The sequence below is a fragment of the Leptopilina boulardi genome, unplaced genomic scaffold (assembly GCF_019393585.1).
Source record: "Leptopilina boulardi isolate dan_hultmark-lab unplaced genomic scaffold, ZJU_Lbou_2.1 LbouV2_213, whole genome shotgun sequence".
Classification (NCBI taxonomy): Eukaryota; Metazoa; Arthropoda; class Insecta; order Hymenoptera; family Figitidae; genus Leptopilina; species Leptopilina boulardi.
This window is the reverse complement of record NW_026137767.1, coordinates 5,042,901-5,068,440: the sequence shown is the minus strand read 5'-3', so window position 1 is coordinate 5,068,440 and position 25,540 is coordinate 5,042,901. Positions and strand designations below refer to the sequence as shown.

At 26.2% G+C, this 25,540-nt stretch overlaps 1 protein-coding gene across 4 annotated transcripts; it reads left to right on the top strand.

Moving 5' to 3' along the window:
• Positions 1 to 387: 387 nt before the first annotated feature.
• LOC127278913 (tyrosine decarboxylase-like) lies at positions 388 to 25,298 on the top strand. 4 transcript variants are annotated; one of them, XM_051300861.1, is made up of 14 exons: positions 388 to 482; positions 961 to 1,355; positions 3,610 to 3,723; positions 4,043 to 4,094; positions 4,331 to 4,401; positions 7,130 to 7,372; positions 7,675 to 7,800; positions 11,264 to 11,502; positions 11,788 to 11,962; positions 12,040 to 12,205; positions 12,657 to 12,709; positions 13,939 to 14,129; positions 24,342 to 24,419; positions 24,593 to 25,298. In XM_051300861.1, exons 2-14 carry the CDS (start codon positions 1,128 to 1,130, stop codon positions 24,729 to 24,731), a joined length of 1,875 nt encoding a protein of 624 aa, XP_051156818.1. In that variant the 5' UTR covers positions 388 to 482; positions 961 to 1,127; the 3' UTR covers positions 24,732 to 25,298. The 4 variants fall into 4 exon arrangements, with proteins under 4 accessions (XP_051156818.1, XP_051156815.1, XP_051156819.1 ...); XM_051300858.1 differs by having other exon boundaries at positions 24,342 to 24,437; XM_051300859.1 differs by having other exon boundaries at positions 398 to 482; positions 1,030 to 1,355; positions 24,342 to 24,437.
• The last annotated feature ends 242 nt before the right edge of the window (positions 25,299 to 25,540 follow it).

The following is a 25,540-nucleotide window of genomic DNA, read 5'->3' as shown; positions in this document are numbered from 1 at the left end:
GGAAAATTTGCATTGAGGACTTGGTCGAGGGGCCGCGCAAAAAGTATATATATATATATATATATATATATAAATTGTCCTTGGCAATTTTGAAATACTTGACGAGAAGGAATAAAAATCAGGATGGGTGTGGATCGCATCTTTTGTTCGCGACTTGTTGAGAATAGTGGAGAAGTTTTATTTTTGTTCACGATCGACAGAAATTGCTATGTCCTATATATAAATATATTTTTTTCGATCTCGATTCTTATATTCTATATATATATATATAGTATATGTCTTCTTGAAGAGCGCGAAAGACATAAATTGTGATCCTTGCGAATGCGCAGAATCGTCAAGAAATTTTCCTTCTAGTTTGAATCCTAACACTACGGATTGTCAAGCTTTCATGGCATCCAACGAGTCTTCGTCAAACCCTCTACGTGTCCGCTCCTTCTTTTAACATACGTACACGTCCTACTCCACAATCCGCACTGCAACAGGTAGGAGAAGACACTCGGGAGACAAGAAAAATAAAAAAATAATTACAAAAATTAAAAAAAAAATATTTCTACTTCTTTCACGCACGTTTCAGTCTTCACCTACTGTGTTGATAAATTTCAAATTCTTCCGTTTAGATATAATTTTATTTTTATTTAAAAATTAATTTTCTTTTTTTTTTTTTTTTTGTTTAAAGAAATTAATTTTCACTTTTCATTTATTTGAAACTTATAAATTGTTTTACTATAAATTTTTGTTTAAAAAAATAAATTATAAAACAAAATTGAATTTTCAAAATTTTTGTCAAAATTTTCTTTAAAAGTATATAGAAAATTATTTGTTGAAAAAGTATAATAGAAATATTAAGTCCAGAACACTTTTTATGAAGATTTTTTTGTTTTCGTGTATTGTTATTTATTTTGTGAATATGCGGAAAGTGTTGAAAAAAAAAATAATAAGTTTATAATGTTTGTGTAAAAGGTGAAGTTGCAGTTATATCTGAAAAGTATATTATTTATGACTTTATTGTAATTTTAAAAGTGTGTTTAGAGAAAGTTTAGAAAAAAATTAATTTTTTTTTTTTGGAGACGAAAATAAATTTTATCTCTCTCTATAAGGGGGAAAATTATAAAAAAGGATTTTTAAAAATGAAAAATTCACCGAATACATCAGGAATGGAAGTGGAGGAGTTTCGTACGCGTGGAAAACAAATGGTGGAGTATATTTGTGAATTTATGAGCAATATACATAATCGAAGAGTGACTCCTGACGTTGGACCAGGATATCTTCGTCCTCTTCTACCATCGGAACCACCCCACGAGCCAGAATCATGGGATGACATTATGAATGATGTAGAGGCGAAAATTATGCCAGGGGTTAGTATAATTATAATAAAATGCAATTTTTCTTCTTTCATTGAAATTTTTTTTCACATTTATAAATATATGAATTTAAAAAGAAAAAAGAATTATTTATTCTACAAAATTGAGAGGGGAAAAAAGAAATTTACAAGTGAAATACTACCTACTAAATTTCTTCTTTAAATGAGAATATTATTTCGATGCAAAAAAAAGGAATTTTTTTTCAATTTTTTAAAAGAAATTAATTAAAGAATAAGAATTTAAAATTTTTTTATTGTTATTTAAAAAAATGTTCTTTTTCATTCAAGATTATTTAAGTTTATTAAATCTTATCTAAATTATTTTAAAATTCAAAAAATTTTTTAAACCATATTGTTTTATAAACTCAATTATTTTCATACATTAAATTATTTTTATTTTATTTTGAAATTTGTTTAAAATTGTTGTTTTAAACTAAAAAATTGTTTAAATAAATCTGTGTTTTAAACAAATATTTTCTATGTAAGATACTGACAAAAATATATAAAATTGAAGTTAATTCATTAAACTTATTATTATTATTATTACTATTGTTATTGTTATTATTATTATTATTATTATTATTATTATTATTATTATTATTATTATTATTATTATTATTATTTTGGTAATTATTATATTATAATTTTCTATTTTATTATAATATAATATAATATAAATATATTTTTAAAAAATATAAATAAAGTAATATTAAAAATTACAAACAATTTTATCAGCGAAAAATCTTGAACGTAATATACAATTGAATACTCATGGGAAAGGGTAATGTAAAAGGTCGAATGACCGTACATATTAATGAGATACATAAATATAAAAATACAATTGAATTAAGAAAATAATTGAATATTTAATAAAAAAAAAAATAATTTAATGTAGAAAAATTAAATAACTTAAAAATAATTAGATTTAAACAATTAAATTTTACAATAAATAACTTTAAAAAAATAAAACTTTTTAAATTAATTAAAATTTTTATTTAAAAGTTTTTATTTATTAAAATAATTGAATTTAAAAATGATTAAATTATCAAATAATTTAATTTTTAATTAATTGAATTGAAAATATTTATTATATATGATTTGTAATGAAAGTTAAATTTTTTAAGTGAATTTTTCAAATAATTCATTTTTCTTTAAATGATTTTTTTTTAAATATTTCACTTGTATTATTATTGAATTGATAGTGTAAGTTTTAAAATTTATTAAAAATTTGTCAATTTAAAAAAAAAATGAAAAAAAATTTTTGTTCAATTTATAATTTTTTAATTTCAATTGGAAAAATTTTCACTGAAAAAATTTATTTAATTCAAATAATAAATAATAATAGATTACTTGACTATTATCAAAAAAAATATTTATTTGTATCAAAATATTATTAATTGAGTCAAATAAAAAAGGTATATTTATTTTAATTTATTTAGTTATTTGATTATACAGTTTATTTGATTCAAATAAAATATTAATTTGTTCCAAATAAATATTTATTTTTTCATAATATTCAAATAACAAATAATCAATTTTTCCAGTAGTGTATGTTAAAAAGAAATATTTGTAAAAAATTTTCAAAAATTGACTATGGTTTAACAGATTGAAAAAATATTTTATTTTAAAAATAAGAAATACCATTTTACACGCAAATGTGATTACATTTTTCTCATCACACAAAATAAATAAATTTATTAAATATCTACCTAAATTAAATTTAAATTTATTTAATAAATTTTTGAAAATTTAATTCAGAAGCAGAATTGAAGCATTTTTAATTATCAAATATTTCTTCGACTTGATATTGACTGAAAGACAAATTTTAAAAATATTATACACAAATCACTAATTCAAAATTTTTTAAATGTACCGAATTGTAGTATTTTGCAGAAAAAAAAAATTAAAATTGCAAATTCTTAGTTTTTTGGGGGGAAAAATTTAATTTTTCAATTATGACCTCATTTAATCAAATAAAAGATAGATAAAAAAAAGAAAGTTTTAAATTTAATAATGACAAAAGTATCTATTCATTTTTTTCATACTTTTTATTGCTCCGAATAGTGAAGAAAGTTTTATTATTAGAGCAAATAAAAATAAAGAAAAAAGTAATCAAAAACAATCAAGTACAACTGTTATTTCAAGAAACTCGTACAATTTCATTACTACTACTACTACTACTACTTTAGAACTATATATGTATATGTATACAAGTATAGAAATAGTTCAGTTGTAAAATGTCCCATCAGATTACGCACTGGCAGCATCCCAGATTTCACGCGTATTTTCCTGCTGGAAATTCCTTTCCTTCCATTCTTGGTGATATGTTATCAGATGCAATTGGATGTATCGGATTTTCATGGGTAAGAGAAATTTCATTATATTTTTGATTTCCAAACAATTATTTTAGAAAAACAAAAAAAAGTTTTTTTTCCTGCATGCTTGATTGAAAGAAAAAATTTTTAATGAATAAATATAAATATAATATCAATCAAAATTATTGATTATCCATAACTTATTATTAATTCAAATTAAATGATTTTAAATTAGATTTTTGTTTTTTGGTAACACTTTATCAAATATTTCATAACAATGACAATTGGGGAAGTAAATAAGAAACGTCCAAAAAATGATGGATTTGGAAAAAATTATTTGCTTTAATCTTCATTGAATTTATTTTAGGCTGCCAGTCCAGCTTGCACAGAATTGGAGACGATAGTTTGTGATTGGTTCGGTAAGATTAACCCTCTTTTTAAAAAAAAAAATTTCCTATTCACTCTACATATAGAGACAAAGTATATTTATCTTAGAAGTAAATAAATATTTATATGTATTGGAAATATTTATATCAAATAAATATTTCTTTGTCTTAAATAATTCTAAAATTTTGTTCAATTTTTTTATTAACTATTAATTATTCTATATTAAATTAACGCAGTTGAATACTTCAATCATTTTCTCAATTTAAAGGAAAGGCAATTGGTCTACCCAACGACTTCCTGTATTTTAGTGAAGGAAGTAGAGGCGGTGGTGTAATACAGGTGACTTTATTTTAAATTATCTAATATTATTTATATAAGCACAATTTAAATTCTTATCAACAAATTATAATCATCGAATAATGCAAAAGAAAAAAAAAATTACTATTAAAGAAAAGTTTTCTTTTGTTCTTTTTTTAAAACAAAATTTATATAGGGTAAAATACAAGAAAAATTTTAATAACATAATTGAGACACTCTTATATTTATTTATTATCACCGTCCGACAAAATTAAACTTTTTTTGCATAAATGAAAAAAACAACAATATTTTTGAAAAATTTTGAATTTCAAAAATCTGACATCAAATTCGTAATCAGCGACCCCGAAAACTTCTATATATACCGAGTTTTATGAAAAATAAACAATTTTTAAAAATTTTGACCCCCATTTTGTATTTGCCATTTTGAATTTTAAAAATCAGACATCAGATTCGTAATCAGCAACCCCGAAAACCCCTAGATACTAAATAACAAAAAAAAATAAACAATTAAAATTTTTTTTTGACGCCATATTGAATCCGCCATTTTGAATTTTGAAAATCTGACATCATACTTGAAATTTCCGAACCAGAAAATCTCCAGATACGAAATAACAAAAGAAATAACCAATTTTTAAAATTTTTTTGACGCCATATTGGAGCCGCTATTTTGAATTTTGAAAATTTGCCATCAGATTCGTAACAGGGTTGCCACGCTTTTGCTATCTCAAAATTCAATGACTTTTCCAGGTCAAAAAGTGTATTTTTCCAGGTTTTTAAAAGTACAATTGTTATTTACCAATAACTAAACAATTTGAATACATTTTAAAACACATTTTAAATACATATTAGATACATAAAACTTTCACATAAAAACTATATTTTAACCAATGCAATAATTACTTAATATTTTTCATTTGGTCATCTAATAAATTTGCTTTTTCTAACAGTCTTCTTTTCTTTTCTTCCAATTCTTGTAACATTTCAGTCATTCTCTTCTTTTCTAATTGTTTCTCAAGCTTTTCGCTATTTTCGATTCTCTTCTTTTTAAGACATTCAACATATTTCGAACGCGCATTTTTAGCAGCATGAAGCATATTCTTATCAATTTGCACTTTTTCGATTCCTCCCACATTTTGCACTGCATCCCATATATACGTCTTTGAGCAACTAAAGATGCATCATTTTGATTTTCCACGATACATTCCTTATTCAGAGAAAATCCATGTTCAACACTAGCATTTCCATGGAAGAGGACAAAAATTATTTTTAAACATTGCAGAAGAACATCCGATTCTACTGTATTTTGCACCTTTCCAAAACGCAACACCAAAATGTGTCTATACGATCAGTCTTTTTTGAAAAAGTTTTCATCATATCTACAGCAACTGGCTGAGAAATAATATTTTGAAACTGCTTTTCAGCTTTATCAGCACTCATTGCGCTGAGTCGTTTTCTTATGACGAGAGTTTCTAAATGAGTCTTAATTCTAAAAAGACTAGCCTTTTTATTTGTTACAATAATAAAGAGATCACAGAATGTTATGACTTTGGCAAATTTGTATTTTAGAGGTGATTTTACTAAAAGTTTACTTGTCATATTTTGCAATAAACTTAAGCATTCTTGCTTAAACATCAACATTTCTTTCTCTGAAATTTTTACTTTTTCGCAAAGCTTCTCATGTTCCGTAACCAAGATTTAGATTTTTAGCTCCAACAGTATTCTCAGATTTCATTACATCAATTTCAGTCAATGATTTTGCTTCAAGAATTTATTTTTTAATAAATTTTTCCATTAAATTTATTAGAATTATTTTTAAATCTGTATATGCAGAAAAGGAGCCATCGGATAGTCTGTTTAAAAATGGTTCGATTTCATTAGCGATGGCTTGTAAAAATGCCAATTTAGGGCCTATTAATTTATCAGTAATGAATGAAGACATTTTCTTAAAACTAGCAGAAGAAATATTTTTCTTCTTGTCTTTGGCATACTCTTCTACGAACGTTTGAAGCTTCGGTAAAACTTCTTGAGCTCTGCTTGCAGCTGGTCCATTGCTTAACCAGCGAACGGAACAAAATTTCAGTGGAAAAGAAGTTGAACTTGTATAGTAAGTGAAATCAGCCTTTCGAGATGTCGAGTTTTTAAAAACATTATATATGGTTCTTAAGAATTCAACAATTTTCCAATCTGTAGCCTTTACTCATGTTTTAAATGCGTTGTGTAACGTGTGAAGACCGCATGTGCCGAGATCCAAAAGTAGCCGATAATCAGGTACGTAATTAGCGAACCAAAAAACCTCCATAAACCGAGTTTTATAAAAAATTGAAAAACTCTTGACCTCATTTTTGGGTCCGCCATTTTGAATTTTGAAAATCTAACATCAGATTCGTAATCGACGCCCTTGAAAACCTCTATGTACCAAATTTAATAAAAAATCAACAATTTTAAAAAAAAATATTCTATCACCTTCCATTTATGGGTTCTGTTTTCCGCTAAAACCCGTAAACAACTTGATCTAGCAAGACACGGGTATTTCTTTTTATCCCTACTTTAAGAAAATTATAGATTTTTTTATGTGTACAAATGGTGTCGGACGGTGTTGCATTTAAGTTCCTAGGGATTAAAGAAAATTGCCAACTATATATTAATACGAGTATTAATATTTCCAATAGAAATTGGGTTTATGTTTTTAAATTTAATATATTTATAAACAAAATATCCATAAAATAAAGAACATAAATTATTCTTTCAGGGTTCAGCATCAGAGTGTATATTAGTTTGTATGTTGGCTGCAAGAGCACAGGCGATTGCTAGGCTTAAGGAATCTCCAGCTCATTCACATTTAGATGAAACTGCTCTACTTGGAAAGTTAATGGCCTACTGTAGTCGTGAGAGTCATAGTTGTGTTGAAAAAGACGCAATGATATGCTTCGTAAAATTAAGAATTTTGGAACCCGATGAAAAAAGTGTGCTAAGGGGTGAAACTTTACGACAGGTTATAAAAAAAAATAAAATTACCCCCTTTTAAAACGAATTAAATTTTATTCCCCACTATATATAATATACCACGCTTCGACAATTTTAAAGTGATTTCTAAAACTTTTACAATTAGGGATATTTAAATAAAAGTAAATTTTCTTTTTAATCAGTTCATTTACCATCAATTATTTTTGAATATAATTATAAGCAGTTGTTGATGACGTGAGCCTTTGCCAAAATTTAGTAACAATTACAGAAAATAGATTTTCAAATATTTATATTATAAATTATCAGTTTTTATTGTTGTTTTTATTTTAGGCAATCGAAGCTGACGTCGCAGAAGGATATGTGCCATTTTTCGTTTCCACAACTCTTGGCACAACGGCATGTGTTTCATTTGATAATTTAAAGGAAATAGGACCTGTTTGTAAAAAATATCCTGGAGTGAGTTTAAAAATTAAATAAAATTTAAATCCAAAAATACCTAATGTTTGTCAAAAATCGAATAAGTAATCAAACAAAATGTTGAAGGCATCACTAATAAAATTAACCATGTCAATAATTAGGCCAATTGGGAATAAGTTAGATTAATATTAGAACAAGTAACAATTAGGATATAGTAAGATTAGGCCAAATAAGAATTAGGCGATATTAAATTTAGACCTCATAAGAATTAGGACAAAAAAAGAATGGAACAGATAAAAATTAGGTCACTTAAATATTAGAACAAAGAACAATTAGGTTATAAAATGTTTATACCAAATGAGAATTAGGTGATGTAAAGAATAGATCAAATAAAAACTACCTTAAGCAGCGTTTAGTCCAAATGATAATTAGGCTAGTTGAAAGTTATTTCAAATATGAATTATAGCAAATAATGTTTAGACCAACCAATAATTATGTCAGATAAAGATGAGGCAAAAAAAGTATTAGGTTACAGAAAATTTAGACCAAGGTAGAATTAGAGCATGTAAATATTATGTCAAATAAGAATTAGTTTACATTAAAATTAGACCAAATAATGAGAATTAGCAAAAATGATGATTAGTTTAAATTACAATTAGACTGAAACAAGATTAGGCCAAATAAGAATTATTTCATATACAGGTTAGGCAAAGTAATAATTAGTTCGTATGACTTTTAGACCAATTGAATTTAGGTTTATAAGGTGTTAGGCCATTTGAAATTTGGAGAAAATTCTTTCCTTTTCCGTAGCTCTAGCAGCTATTGTAATTGATGTTCAGAATGACGTCTTTACGAAGCTAACCCGAAACGTCAGCATACAAAAATCCTTATGCTACTCGGATAATCATCGTTGCTGCCGCATTTTTACTTCTTTTGTACAGAATGTTGTACACTGAAAAAAGGGTTTGGTATTGACAACCAAACGTTTGGTTGGTATTTAAGCAACCAAAATTTTTTTGTTGAATCAACAAAATTTTAATTTTCTCAATCAAAATTTGTTTGACACAACTAAAATTAGAAAAAAGGATTTTTGTTGTCCTAACTAAAGTTTGATTGGGACAACCAAAATTTTGTTGATTGAACAAAAAAATTTTGGTTGCTTAAATACCAACAAAACGTTTGATTATTAATACTAAACCCTTTTTTCAGTGTAGCTTCTGTGCCTATGTTACCTTTGTGTTTTTCTTTTCTGGAGGTGTTTTTTTTCTTCTTCTTTTGAGCCTTCGTCTTTTCTTGTAATCTGCTTCTTGATGTTTAGTTTTTGCCGCCTCAATCATGGCTTTAAGGGCTTTTAACCTATACTTTATCGTTAGGTTCACGTTCTTGTAAATGTCTAAATTTTTAAACATCTTCAGAACGTCTTCCTCCATCCTAACATTTCACTGATTTTCAGTCAAAGTAATTGATTCTCCAGTGAAATATCATTAACTGTCAGTAGAAAACCACTGATTCAAATAACTAGAATTTAGCGACTGATTTGAGACCAGTGACTTTTTCACTGATTCAAATTTAGAGAGCAGTATTGCTACATCCTCTGCTCTCTACTTAACGGAGCTTTCGAGCCTTTTGTTTATCACTTTTGTGTCTATGTCTGATGTCACTAGGCTTACAGCACTAACGCTGTAGCTTGCACTTAAGAGACTGCACACATGAAAACGTGCACTCGATAAATAAAAAATAATTCTTACTATTTGCTTGTTTTGATCCATCCTAAATTTACACACTGAGAAAAATGAATGGTTGGGACTACTACTTTTTTATTAGTAAAGGAGGTATTTATTCTCCTGTTTATTTAGTTAGTAAAATTCAGTAACGCTTTTAGTGAATTTTAATATTTTCGATGTCAAGCGCAACTATTTAGAATTGGTAAACAAGAAATAATAACCACACCTACAAAAATAATTCCATGAAAAAGTTTAACTAACAGAGTAGTTGGGTTTACCATTTTTTTTTTTTTTAGTAAACGCGGTTAGCAATTCGGTTGGCAACACTATGAAGCACACTCATGCTCGTGAAGCAATGTCGTGAGAAAAAGTGGTAATTTGTGTTTGTGTTCTTATACATTTTTTATATATAATTTCTAAATTCTTTTATTAAGTGTTAAAAAAGTGCCGTGGATTTGCGAGAGTTATTAATCTCAAAGGGGTTCAAAGTTTATGTAGATCGTTTTGAATGTAAGTGACAATTTAACCAAGAAACCTAACCTATAAAATTTATTTATTATTATTCGGATCATACAAAAAATATGTTTAATATAAGATTTATATCTTACTTAGTACAGCAAGAAAGTTATATTAACCTTATAATAAACATATTTTTTTGAATGTGAATAATATTAAATAAAATAATTGCGGCTGTATTATATTATATCAAATTACCTATTTGATTAGTAAGGTTAACTAATTAAATGTTATCTGTTACAATATTTATTAGTTATTGGTACTAACTAAAAAAAGTTCTCCTTACTAATAAAATGGTAACGACAACTATTTAACTTTTTACTACTATAAATGGTATTCTTGACTATCGAATTAGCAGCAGTATAGTTTACAAACTAAAATGGTATTCGTAACCATTTTATTCGTTGCCTCAACTACTTTGTTCTCTCAGTGCATGGATGAATGGAAATGGGCTCTTATAAACTCCTCATTAGCACGAAAATCTCACTTTATACATAACACGAAGTTAATTTGGTCCCCCACTTTTATTTTTACCATAATACGAACTATCAACAAGTCTGATATTGAAAATTTGGTCTCGAAGTCGTTAGCATCAAAATATTGAAAAGAACATAAACCCAAACAATTATAAAATCTTTTTTTTTTAAAAAGTTATTTAATTTATTTATTATATTTAATTTTGTATCTGTTAACCCAAAAAAGCTTGTTGTAATTATTTTAAAAATATAATTTAGAAACATTCTTAAGAATTCTTAAGGCAAAAAGTTTTAGCAGGAATATTCAAAGGACATATATGCGTATAATATATTTGAAACCTAATTAACCTAATTAATTTAATTATAGACACCATACTTAAAAGAGAGAAATCCAATTAGAATCGTTTTTAAATTTAATAGGTACTCCAATATATTATGTTAGATAGAAAACAACTCGAATATGTATATTCGAATTGAGTTGTTTTCTATCAATTTTTATTAAGCTTTTTACAAGGTTTTTTTTTAACTTTTTTGTTTAGAGCAATAAAAATTTAAAGCAAAAATAACTAAATTGAAATTTTGAAATTTTTGATAATTTTCAGATTTATTCACTTTTGTTGTTAATATAGCCAAAATTATTTTCTATATCTAAGAAATGGTTAAAAATGTATATATTTTAAGAAAATGTTTTCTTCTTAATTAAACATTTTTTTATTATTTAAAAATAAAATTATTTTTTTTTTAAATTTTATCAAGAATAAAATGACTTTAAATTTAAAATTCTAGATTTGGTTGCACGTCGATGCAGCCTATGCTGGTAATGCATTCATTTGTCCTGAATTAAAATACCTTATGGAAGGTATCGACTACGCAGATTCAGTTAACACCAATCCTAATAAGTTCCTGCTAACTAATTTCGATTGCTCTTGTCTCTGGGTTCGAGACAGGTTTAAACTAACAAGTGCTCTAGTTGTAGACCCTCTTTATCTTCAGCATACTCACGCTGACACAGCAATTGATTATAGGTAATTTAATTATAATTAAAGATTGTTGTTAATTCTTAAATTAATTCAATTGCAATTCAATTGTACTGCAATTATTTTTTTAAAATCAAAAATTTTTCTTATTCTACAGAAAAAATTTCATTAAAATCAATTTTTCTATATTTAGTTTAAAAAATTGAAGTATTCGCTTTTAATTAAAGCAAATAAAATTAAAGGAAAGTGACTCCTTTATTATTTTAATCAAAATTTTTTTTGAAAATCATTGTATTAGTAACTAAATTTGAACAAAAAAATAATTATTCACAGGCATTGGAGTATACCACTGAGTAGGCGATTTAGATCATTAAAATTATGGTTTGTCATTAGAAGCTATGGAATTTCTGGATTACAAGCGTATATTCGGAATCATGTTCAGCTTGCAAAACGTTTTGAGTCACATGTTAAAAAAGACTCGAGGTTTGAAGTTTGCAACGAAGTTGTAGTGAGTAAATTTAAAATTCAGAATTAAGTAATAAAGTTCATATTCGAAAAAAGAAATATTACTAAAATATTTTACAGTTGGGTCTGGTATGTTTTCGAGCGAAGGGATCTGATAAATTAAATCAAAAATTATTGAGTGCAATTAATGACTCTGGAAAAATACACATGATTCCAGCAAAAGTTAACCAAAGATATACGATACGATTTGCTCTAGCTGCTCCAAATGCTACAAACGAGGATGTTGGTAATTATTTGCTAATGCATTTGTTAAATAATTGCAAACAATTATTAGTATAATAGAATTCAAAAAATGTCTCGTTTTCGTTTCATTATTTTTCTTTGAATTTCTAATCATGGAACGTTAAAGATTCAATTTATAATTAATATAATTCTCTGTATTTAAAAATATCATATTCAAAGCAGAAAAAAATTGTCCGCAGTTCAAAAGAATATTTAAAATTATAAATTTTAATTAATACAATCATTCGGAGATGATTTTTAGATAATCAGTAAGTCGATTGTAATTCTGAAATATTCTTGATTAAAAATCAAAATAATTACAAATGAAAAGTTTTTATCTAAACTTTTTTTTTTATTGAAATATGTACATAAAAAACGATTCATCTCGAATGAATAATATTTCGTTTTATAAATAATTATATTGTATCGTCATTAAAGGAATTTACTTTTAATAGATATTGCGTGGGGCGTAATCACGGACTACTTATCAGAACTTCTAGAATCTAAGGTAATTTACAATTTTACTTATGTAACTATTATTTTTTACAATATCACATCTTTTAAATTATAATCATAATTCAACAATTTTAAATTCCAATTCAATACAAAAAATGTGTTTTGTATATAAAAGCACTAAAAAAAAATTGTGCAAATTTAGGAGGAAGGAGACTGTTTACTGTAAAATTAAAAAATAAAATAAAATAAAACAGAAGAAAGCGAAGAAATTTATGAAAATTATTATTTTTTGCATTACTTTATAGGCACGCTATATTGTTTTATATGAAAGAGAACCATCTGTGGGGATTTATGAAACAGTCAGACTTCTATTATTAATAGGACAAAGCATCAAGTAGTTAATTAATATAAGAATTCGTCAATCTAGTAATAAATGCAGGATATCGTTAAGTTAAATATTGAACTATTTTCAATTAATAAATCAATTTTAAATTAGTATTAAAAAGCTGACAGCACTGCTTTATTAAAAAGAAGAATAACTATATAATTGACATTCTTCACAGTCATTAATTTTAAATATTAGATTAAATATTTCATATTCGATTTGATCCGTGAATATTATTGAAACCAATTAAAATTAATTAGTTTAGGTATAATTAATTTAGTACTATATTGAATTGTTACTTACATAGCTAATTCAATAATGTTACAAATTAATTGCTATAATTAAAATTTCAAATAATAAATATAAAATAATTTCAACAATTTAAAAATTCAACTTTATTGTAAATCTGACATAATGTTCACTAATTGAACAACTCTTGATCTTGGATTTTTCGTTTACATCAATTTGGTAAGCGATTTAATGATTAGTAAACATTTAACCGAAAACTAATTATTGGTGGCGGATTGGTTTTGGGAGGAGGATATTAAAATAAAACTTTTTAACAACAGATGGAAATTTTTAACATTATGGATTAAGAGGATAATATTTTTAATTTGGATACTACTCTAATTATATTTATTTTTCTCTTTTTTATTCCACTAAAAAAAATTGCAGAAAATTAATGCAATCCATAAGCGAATTCTTTTAGCAAAAAAGGGGGTTAGTTAGTTTGAATTTATCAAAATTTTATAAGGTCTAAGGGATTATTATAATTATATTGAATCAACTTTTTTATTTAATTAAATTTCCATTTAGCCGAATTTATAGAAGAAATTTTTTTTTATAACTTCTAATTTAAATATATTGTGAATATTAAACATTATACTTTTTTATAGGACGTTATGGATGAATTAGCTGATATTAGAGAAAAGAAGAGGAAAGCAACTTTAGAACAGAGAAGAGCCTTCTTTGTACGAATGGTTTCTGATCCTGCAATTCAACCAGGATTTACTAAAACACCAAATAGAACACCTAAACTTGACACACAGGCTACAATTGGTGGAATAGGTTCTAATCAAACTCCTACGTATGTAAATTATTTCTTGTCATACCTGCACGAAATGTATAAATGTCAATTTGTGCATGTTAAAGACAAATTTTAGAAAAAAAAGAGCATATTCAATTGTATCAGTGAGAAAATTAAAAAATATAAATACATTATTAAATAATCAGAAAAAAAGTACTTTATGACTTTATAGTATGTATATTCGCTTGCCTTTCGAATACATAAATTTATAAAGATTATTTTTTACGTTTGCTACTTATTTTAAGGAAATTTAAAGGCACGAGTGACACTTTTTTTGCTTCGCACCTGCTTCATAAAATGTCTGATGTTTTTGTGAGAACAAGATTTGGTATTGTCCATTAAAAAAACATTATAGCCGTATGACAATGCTGATGGCATTTGAAGAATGATAAAAAAAACTTTTGTGCCAATCTACTCGTATGAAAAAACTAAATTTTTCACAGCACAAAGTACGGGTGTCTTTATAAAAAAAACTTAATAGTTGACAGATTTGATTCATTTGTTTTTTTTTATCAAAAGTTACATTGACTGAAACAATGACCTTTTATTGGTTGAATGACCTTCTATAGATGTCATTAACGAATCAACAACTTTATGAAAGTGTCTATGAAAATTTTCTTATTCATAATTTAATAAAAATTAGCTTAACTCTTTTGTCTTAAATAACATAAGCACCTTCAAAGTCAAAATAAGTAATTTAATACTTTTAACTAGATCTTAATTACATAAAATCACTCTATCTTTAAAATAGAATCAGGTAAAATTTCAAAGATTGAAAATCTAGAACTTTTCTGGGAAAACTCTTCGTTGGAAAATCTTTCATCCATTTTCATAAAACCTGCCTCTGTTTTTAAGACCACTGTGTATTAGGATATTAAATATTGTATTTTATTGCATAAGCTTCTTAAAACCGTATATTTTTATAATAATTCGAAAACAGAATCAGCTAGGACTTCAAATCCAACAAATTTTTCATCTTAAAACATTACCAAATACAACTTTGTGCTTTACATTTTTATCGTCATTTTAGTTTGACCATTTAAAAATTTTTAAATAAAAAATGATGATGAAGAAATAAATGACAGTGTTTTACGAAATTGACAAAGGGGAAAAGTCGTTCAGAATATCAAAAACTATAAAATTCCAAAATTACAGAAAAATCGACTGGAAATTCATTTTCATGAATTATTCCACTAAGCATGTCAGTTCGTCTTATTAGATTAATAAAAATTGAATATTTCAACCCCTACTTTCATCCCTTAAATCAACATCGCAGTCACTAAAAAAATATCTTTAAGACGTATATGGTTAAAAATCAATCTGAACGTGGCACTTGGGTAGTGTTACTTGTAAGTCCAACAAATATAGTTTCACGCACAGAGAAGAACACTTGACACAGTATTTATTATAAAATCGATATATTGTCACGTCTGTATTGTTATATCGAATTATTTAATTCAAAATTTTAATTACTATTAATTTTCCCTAATCTTAGAACTTATAATTATTGCCTACTCTAATCCCTCAATTTAATTTAGTTAAAGAAACTAAGTTGGGGAGATGTTATTAAATGAATGAACAAAATGATAATTAAACAAAAGATTATTTATTTATTATAAGAATGATATTTTCTTGATTTATTAATAATTGTTTAAAAGAACAATCATATAATCCTTTTTTTTATAAGGTGTTGTATTATTACCTTAATACGTGTATTGATGGGTCTCTAATTTTATCTTCTTATAACACCTGGTCTCCTAAGATTGGCTCTTCTATAGAAACTTTACGACCGCTCGTAAAAGTTGTTTTTTCGATGGTCCACCATATTGGATGCGCCATTTTGAATTTTAAATAGAGATTTGTCATTAACCATTTAAAATTTTTTTAAAACTGACATCGGATTTGTAATCAGCGACGAAAAAAATACCTATGTAGACATTTTTACGAAATTAGCTCAATTTTTTAAATTTTTGAGTCCGCAATTTTGAATCCGCCATTTATTATTTTTAAAAACTGACATCAAATTTGTAACCAGCGACCTCGAAAACCCCCAAGTAGTAATTTTTACGAGTCTAGCTCAATTTTTAATTTTATCCGCCATATTTAATTCGCCATTTTGAATTTTTGAATTTTAAATGGAGATACGTTATCAGTTTGTTTGTAAACTATGTTGTGGTTATTATTATCGTCATATGTGAAGCTTTAAACAATAATATAGATCATATTAGTGGATTTTTTGTGTTTTTTATGTCGTTTAGGCGCCATATTTAAGTCGCCATTTTGAATTTCAAAAAGCGCCCAACGGGATTATAAAGTAGACATTCCAAATTGAGCTGAAGAACGTATCGTTAATTGTTTAACAGCTACAAAAACCAATTTATTAAAGTTTGTTCACATTTTAATCATTACCAATCGAAAGAGCATAAAAAAATGTGTCAGAATCCATGAGTTTTATTCCAAATTTGATGTCGGAAAGATATGAAAAATCAAAATTAATTTAACCTTTCTCAAACGTTAAGGATTGCGTTATCGGGTGCTTATTAAATTTTGATTTTTCATATCTTTCCGACATCAAATTTGGATTAAAACTCATGGATTCTGACACATTTTTTTATGCTCTTTCGATTGGTAATGATTAAAATTTGAACAAACTTTAATAAATTGGTTTTTGTAACCGTTAAACAATTAAGGTTATGTTCTTCAGCTCAATACATTCCAAGCTAATTTTTCCAAAATGATAAAATTTTTTTAAATTAAACCAATTATGGAGAAATGGGGTAGTCCGGTTGACAAAGAACGTCCCGAAATGCCTTCAATGTGAAAGGTTTCCCTTTATATAGAAACATTTTTTGTATGTGAATCTTTCGGCGGTACCAGCTAGTCTATGAAGGTTTTTTTTTTTCTAGGACGGGACCTCACAGACGTAAAAAGTGCTGAAGACCCTCTTCTTAGTAGTAATGACTCACGTATTTTAATTTCCGCATTTGAAGATTGTTTTTCACAACATTAACGATCAAGAATATAACATTCTTATATAATTTAAGAAAATTATCTATTTTTTACATATTGATTATATGAACTAATCATGATTTTCTCATTCATTGACATTATATGTTTAAACATTCATTTATATTACATTACAATATTAATTATATGATTAATTGTTATTAACATTTATTTTATACATAATTATTTGTTTTCATATTTAATATTTATAAATAATTGTTTATTTACAAGTATATTTGTTTTATTTGCAATATTGATAAATTCCAACTATTTCATAATTGCAAACTCACTGCTTCAAATTTAGAAAGTACAACTATGGAAAAGGAAAAAAATAATTCTCAAATAATTAAAAAAAACGTCTTAAAATTTTTTAATTCAATCACAAATCTTTATCTTCTTTTTCAAAATCATTAATAGGGGAGACCGAGGCTGTTTGGCACAGGGGTTGCTTGGTGCACTTGAGTTTATTCAAAAGTGTTAAGTTACATTAATTTTTCTCTTTATTCTGCTTAAAGTACTTGATGAACTGTAAGTTTGTACAAAATTTCATTAATATTCATTAATTATTGTGGAGTATAGATTAAAATAACTGTTTTTGGCACTCCAAAGTAATTTTTTAACCTCTTCATTTTTTTGTGATATCTCTTTAAAAAATTAATTTTAGAAGACTTCAAATATTAAGTTTTGAGCTCTATACATTTGTTATTAAGAAACAAACAAAACTTTTTCATTTATATTAACAGTTTTTATAAAAAATTAATAAATATTTCAAAAGTACATTCGGGGTTAGGTGGCGCGGTTATCTGAAAATTTCGTTAAATATTAATAAAATGAAGTTGATTATATGAAATTTACACATTAATAGACACCAATAACAATCCTATTCAAAAAATTTAACCGAATGATGATTTTTAAATATTCAGCGGTGTGTGTCTCCCCTACATTTCTATTCTTGCAATCTTCAAATATTAACAATATTTCAAATCATTATTTTAATCTTCTATCAAATCAGTTCTCAATTTAATTAACTTTTATCTTTGTCTTTACTATATCACTTTAACCACTTCAACAACTCCTTCATTTTACTCGGTAAACAACCTCTAGTCTAAAGGGTTGTTTCACCTGTCTCACTCGCGGAGACTATACCAAAAATACCTCTGTCGATTGATTTTATTAATAGACATAAATGGTGCGGGAAAACTTATATTAAGTTTAATGAACTTTGTTATTGCTAATTGCATTTATGCAAACTTGCATTTTTAACCAGTGACGTGATTCGAATTCAGTGAGTTGGATGCACCGCATACTCTAATTTGTGCAATTAGATTGCTTAATTTCGTACATATTAATTTTAGCTTGAGCGAACTTTATTTCGCCAAAAAAAAAATTTAATGACGTAGTTTCATTGATGTTGGTCGTGTTTTAGTTCTTTGATCTATTGTTTATAGCAATAGTCCTCCTATAAAGGAAAAAATGTAATTTTTGAAGGAAATTTCTGAAACTTAATTTTTAAATTCATTTTTAAAATCTTTAAGAGCATTTGAACCTTCGTGACGTCACAAATCATGGCGCATGACACGCAAACTTCTCAAGTATGTGAAAAACACAATTTTGAATATTTTTTAAAAAAACCTTTTGGAAAATATTCAGAATAACACAGACTCTGTCTGTTATGTGCGAAAAATTCAAAATTTTGCGTTTAAAACGTTTTTTAAACAATGCCTACATATAAGCAATTCGTGTATTTTTCCTTACTTGTGACAACCAACTTAAACATTGTTTAAAAAACGTTTTATACGCAAAATTTTGAATTTTTCGCACATAACAGACATAGTCAATGTTTCTCTGAACATTTTCCAAAAGGTTTTTTTAAAAAATATTCAAAATTGTGCTTTTCACATACCTGAGAAGTTTGCGTGTCATGCGCCATGATTTGTGACGTCACGAAGGTTCAAATGCTCTTAAACAGAATCGAAAGTCATATGTAGGACTTTAAATATAAAAATACTTCCGAAAATATTTAGAAATATAGAATACTTCCGTTAGTCTCTCTTGACCTGATCGCACTTTACTAAAACTCTCACTGTAAGAAAAGTGGAAAACGAAAGACTAAAAAATTTCTATCTTATAAATCTGTTTCCAACAAAATGTCAAAATTTATTAGATTTTCATATAATTTAATGAAAAATATCAATTTTTCTAAAATAAACAAATTACGTAAAACAAGTGAAAATCTTATTAGAATCATATTCTACACCCTGAAAAAAGTAATCTCATATTTAGAGGAAAAATCCTCTTCTAATATCCTTTCAATTTTTCCTCTTAAAACAAAAGTATTCCACTTGAATGTAGAATATTTTTATTCTTTGGTGACTAATAATAAAACAAAACAATTTTTTTGAGGTTCTGAAGCCAAAAACATTGAATTAAAGTTAAATAAATAAACAAATCTATTAATTAATGTAAGTAATTAACTATAAATCATTAATTATATTTAATATTTAATTAAAGATATTTAATTTAGTGCATGATAATAGCTTTTCTTTATCAGTTTATAACCATAATTGTCAAATTATATGCGAGAGGAAAATCCTCTCAAGTAAAGACTATTACTTTTGATACAATATACAGGGTGTTCCAAAAGTATGGAAACTTGCAAATATCTCGAAAAGTACGAATTTTTGTAAAAAATGTTCAAGATAAAAGTTGTTCCAAACAAAAAGATGTACATCTTTGAAATCAAAAAATTGGGCCCAATCTTGTGACCCCAAAAACGCCTAAAGATGCGATTTTTTAAATTTATTTATTTAACCAAAAATGTTGGGCTTAATCCCAGACATTGGACCCAATATTTTTGTCATTTTTACTACAAGTCTGACCTAAGAAATTCATGGGGATTACGAATTGGATTATTTAAGACAACTAATTTTTTTTACCGTGGGCTCTTACATTGGGCTCTATGCTCAATTTGAAAATAAGCTTTCAAATTCTAATCCTGTGATCTCAAAATCCCTCCAAGATGCGATTTTTTTAAATTTATTTATCTGTTGATAAATTTTAGACCCAATATCTTGGATTGGGCCCAATATTTTGGGCACTTATACCACATGTCTGAACGCAGAATTTCATGGGGATTACGAATTCGATACTGAAAATTAGTAGTCTCATTTAAGAAAACCACTTTTTTCATTATAGGGCCCAACATTGGGCTCTGGGCCAAATTTTTTGGTTTCAAAGATGTACATCTTTTTGTTTGAAACAACTTTTATCTTGAACATTTTTTACAAAAATTCGTACTTTTCGAGATATTTGCAAGATACCATACTTTTGGAACACCCTTTATAAGAGGAAAATATGCATAAAATTAAGAGGTATTCGCTAGAATCAAGATTACTTTTTTTAGGGTATACAAGTTTTTCTTTATTAAAAAAAACTACAGATTATTAAAAAATGCTATTTAACCAAACATTAATTTTTATTCTTATATTTCTTATTAAATTTATCAATAATTCTTTGTATTGAAAGTTCTACCTTTATATAGAAATAAAGTTTATGCAAGTTGCAGCATATTTTATTCTTGGATCTGGGTCACTACAGATGAAATCCTTGATATATTTTATAATTATAAAATGAACATAAATAAATATAAGTAAATATACATAAGTATATTTCTTTTTAAAATATTAAAATGTTTAAAAAAAAATAATATTCTTTACAATATCCTTAGGCAGGATTAAAATAAATAGCAATGCACACAATTTAAAATAACGTCCATGAAGTTGGCGTCGACGCTCAGCGTCAAAAATTATTTTTCACGGGACCAAAAATATCAAATCATTTTTAAAAAAGTTTTGGATTCACATATTACCTTAAAAAGTATTTCTCAAGGCATTATTTGGATCGAAAATCTTAAAAAAAAATAATTTGACATTTTTGGTCCTGTGAAAAATAATTTTCGGCGCTGAGCGTCGACGCCAAATTCATGGAGGTTTTTGAGTTTTTTAAAAGTTAGCTCGGAATTTTTTTTTAATGGTCATTTGAATTTTTTGAGCACAAGACTATTTTCTGATTTTTCATATATATCAATTTTTGGATTATATATATATATAACTTGATTTTTTAGATATATACACGGAGAGAAATAGATGGTAAGAACTTATGATCTTAAGATGATAAAAAGTAGATGTTATCCGGTATCATCATTATGCTACTCGGTACTATCAAAGATGTTACAGAAAGTATGGTTATGTTACCCACTACAATCAAGATGTTACAACTTACAAACTGGATAGCAACTAATATAATCTAGATAGCTGTCCGTATATGTAAGATCAAATATGGTACCTGGTACTATCTAGATAGTACCCCGTACCATCTATTTCTCTCCGTGTATTCGATTCTTATCATCATAATTCTTTGCTGAAATGTCGCCAATGTGAAAATAAATTCATTTTGTGAACATCCTACATTCTGAAAGCAAATGTTTGAAAAATGGCAATTTTTCAAATTTTTTCACTAGAATGTTTAAAGTATTTGAAATTTTCTGCTATATCTTCTAAAAAAAAATTGTAATAAAATATACTGGAAATTAATTTTGGTATTAAAATAAGCAAAATTGTATTAAAATAATAAACGTTGCAGCTTATTTTAATACCTTTTAATTTTCTGTGTACTTTTCCCATAAGTTTTTTATTCGTTTCTCTGTTCTATTTATTTTTTTCCAATTTTTTTCTCTTCCTCCTATTCTTCCTTTTTTAATTCGATATTCTTTTCACATTTTTTTTTTTTTAAATGTTTATTTTAATTGAAAATAAAATCGAACAAGTGCGAGTTACACTCGCACTGAAATCGAGGGTTCCGTACACGAAGCGAACTTATTTGGTATAAAAACATATGTATGTTTAAAAAATATAAGTTTTGTATCACTTACATTATTTGACATATAAAACTTATATTTTTTAAACATATGTTTTTATACCAAATAAGTTCGCTTCGTGTACGGAACCCTCGATTTCAGTGCGAGTGTAACTCGCACTTGTCCAATTTTTTGTTTTTCGGCAACAAATTAAGGACTTGGATGTTAATACGGAGCCAGGCCCCGATAGAATTTTTCTTTTCATTATTAAGTCATGTGGGTACTCGTTAATCGAACCTTTGTTTATAATTTTTTAATAAACCTTTAAAATATTGTATTTATATCTGTCCCTAAAATGTTTTCCAGGCGATAAAAATTGTTTTCAGTAGCATACCACAGAACTAATTATGGTAATAATTCTTTAATTGTTCGGCTTAGCAAAGTGGCTAATATAATTTTTAATGAAATAGATTTTTTTGACAGTAATGCCACAAGGTTCACATCATCATTACAAAATATTATATTTAATTCGAACTAAAACATTATTACTAAAGTGGCAACCTATAGATTTAGTCAAATAAAGTAATGTAATTTTTAGATTTAGGAGTACTTTTGTACGAAAGGGCGCATGTCCCGTTATGTTTCCAAATAAAATACAAACAAGCAAACTTTAAATTCAATTTATTGTTTTTATTTTAGAAATTTCATTTTTGAGTCTATAGTTTATTACAATTTTTTTAGAAGAAGTAGCAAAAAATTTTAAATACTTTAAAAATTATAGTGAAAAAATTGAAAAATAGACGTGTTCCAAACATTTGGTTTAAAAAATTGCGTTTTTAAAATATAGGATGTACACAAAATGAGTCTATTTGTATATTGACATTTCTGCAAAATAATTATGATAATATAAATCGAATATATGTCTGAAAAATCAAGCTATAGGTCAAAAATTGGGTATATGAAAGATCAGAAAATAGTCTTATGCTCATAAAATTCAAATGACCATAAAAAAAATTTTTGAGCTAACTTTTACAAAATTCAAAATGGGGTTTACTTCTGGGGAGGTATATTTTTTGAAAATAATTGTCCAGTGCAGTTTGATTTTGATCACCTGAAAATTTTCGCATACTGTAATTGGTATAAAAATCTTGTTTAATATAATTATTAAAGATTTCTCTTTATATAATTATTCTCATTTTTCTGGTTGGAATTATTATTGTGAGACTTGATCCCGATCAAGGAGCTTAACTTTTTCTATTTGTTTGTAGAAATGTCTTGTAAAGCTATTTTCATATTTAAATCTCAATTCACATAAATTGTCGAACCATTTATTTATTGAAAAGTTAATTATGGGAGAAATATTTGAAATCTTTTTGTGTTTTATTGAATAAATGTATTTTTGATTTGTTTTAATTCAACTCTGTGTTTACGCTTAAATCTATGAGCGGAAATTGTTTCTCTATTTAGTAATATCACAGAAAATTAAAAGGCATTAAAATAAGCTGCAACGCTTATTATTTTAATCCAATTTTGCTTATTTTAATCCATTTTGGTATTAAAATAAGCAAAATTGGATTAAAATAAGAAGCGTTGCAGCTTATTTTAATGCCTTTTAATTTTCTGTGATAATATTATAAAGATATGAAAAAGATAATTATCAATATAGAGATAGGAACTTTCTGCTTTTTCGAGGGGTCAAAATTATGCTGAAACAAATTGATTAATTATGCTGAAATTCGGCTTTAATTGGCTATCAAATTTGCTTTATATAATCACTGGTTATAGTAGAAAAAAAGGACACGTGAAATTTTCTTTGAAAAAGAGAACACACGTGTTTTAGTTAAATGCACGTGTCTTCTTTTTCAACGAAAATTGCACGTGTCCTCTATTTCCACTAAAACCAGCGAATATTCTAGTTAAATATAAAGTTATTTGTTTTCTAAGCTAAAATACGCTAGACTTTATCTATAGTAACTGAATATGTGATAATTGATTAATAATATGAAATTAATTGAGGGTCCCGATCAAATAACTCGACCGACGCTCGGACGAACACTCTATTACCAGTCAAGTAACAGTGACACACTCTGGGTGGCTCTGTAATTATAAAATCATTATTACTAAAACAAATAGTAATAAAATGAAAATGTTCAGGAAATAAAATTAGCGAATTTAATTATGCATGTGGTAATTTATTACACATTCAGAAGTGTTTTTACACTATCTCTAATTATCACAAAAAATTGTGTGCCGTGATAAGCAAATATGTTTTATGAAGGTGTAATGTAAAAAAATCAATTCCAAATTCAAGAATTAAAAAAAAAAAGTTTAGATACGATTGTATTTTTCAGACGTTCGTGGATATCCTGGCCATTAGCCTATTTGATGCAAGCAAAGGATGCTGCCGATACCAGTGAACTATCTCTCAGGTGGGGGATTTTCGAAAAGTAAAGTATTGATGAAATTTTTTATTATTTTCATTCTAATAATAATTATTTGCATACATATAAAATATATGTAACAATTTAAATAAAAAATCCTTTTAAACTTTTGACAAATTTTATAATGAAACAAAAATTATCATTTAACAATGATTTTCAAGGTTTCGCCATTTGGATACAATGGTAAGATTAAAAACTGGAGGAGCCGGAAGTCGTCGAGGAAGTAGTAACGGTGGAAGTCCTGAACCATCTCCGTCCGTTTCACCTTCTCGAGGAAGATCACCAAATGGTCGAGCGTAATTAAAATAATAGATTGGCTCAATCTTAAATATATTATATAATATATGCGAAATTTAATTTAAAAAAAAAATTAAAATCAACATCGATACACATATTTCATGTGAATAAAAATTGAAAAAAAAAGATTTGTTCTCCAAATTTACATCTAATGGATTTATCTTGCGACGCTCAATTCGCAACACCAATAAGGATCAAGTATATATATTTAATTATAAAGACTTTATGAACACAGTTTTTCTGAGAATATCAAATTGAGACCATAAAGTGTATCAAATTGTTGATAATGCAACGTTTTAATGCTGTTTATGGTCTCAATTTGAGAGCCTCAGTAAACTGTGAAATTAAAAAAGCTTTCAACAAATTTGAACAAATAAAAATATTATTTACAAAGATTACACTTTAATCGCGTATCTTCAATATAAAAGAGATTTAACAAATTTTCAAACACCTTAATGTACTTCTTTAGAGGTCTTCTTAGATAAAAGTAAAAAAAAAAAATGTTGAAGTTCTTATAGGTGTATCGAAAATTTCAATAAAAATTAGATGTCAAATTACGTTTCATTTTATTTATAAAAAATAAAACTGCTTCATGTAAATAAAATAAATTATATTTATTTAGATTCCTGATAAAAATTATTAAAAATAATTTTATTTGCATTTAAATAAAATTGATTTAAATAATGACAATGTAATTTTATTTATTATATGACTATGAAATTTTGTTGAATTCTAATGAAACTACAAATTAAATAAAAAATCAATTTTTGAAATTAAATTCAATAAAAATTTATTTAAAAAATAAAAATTTA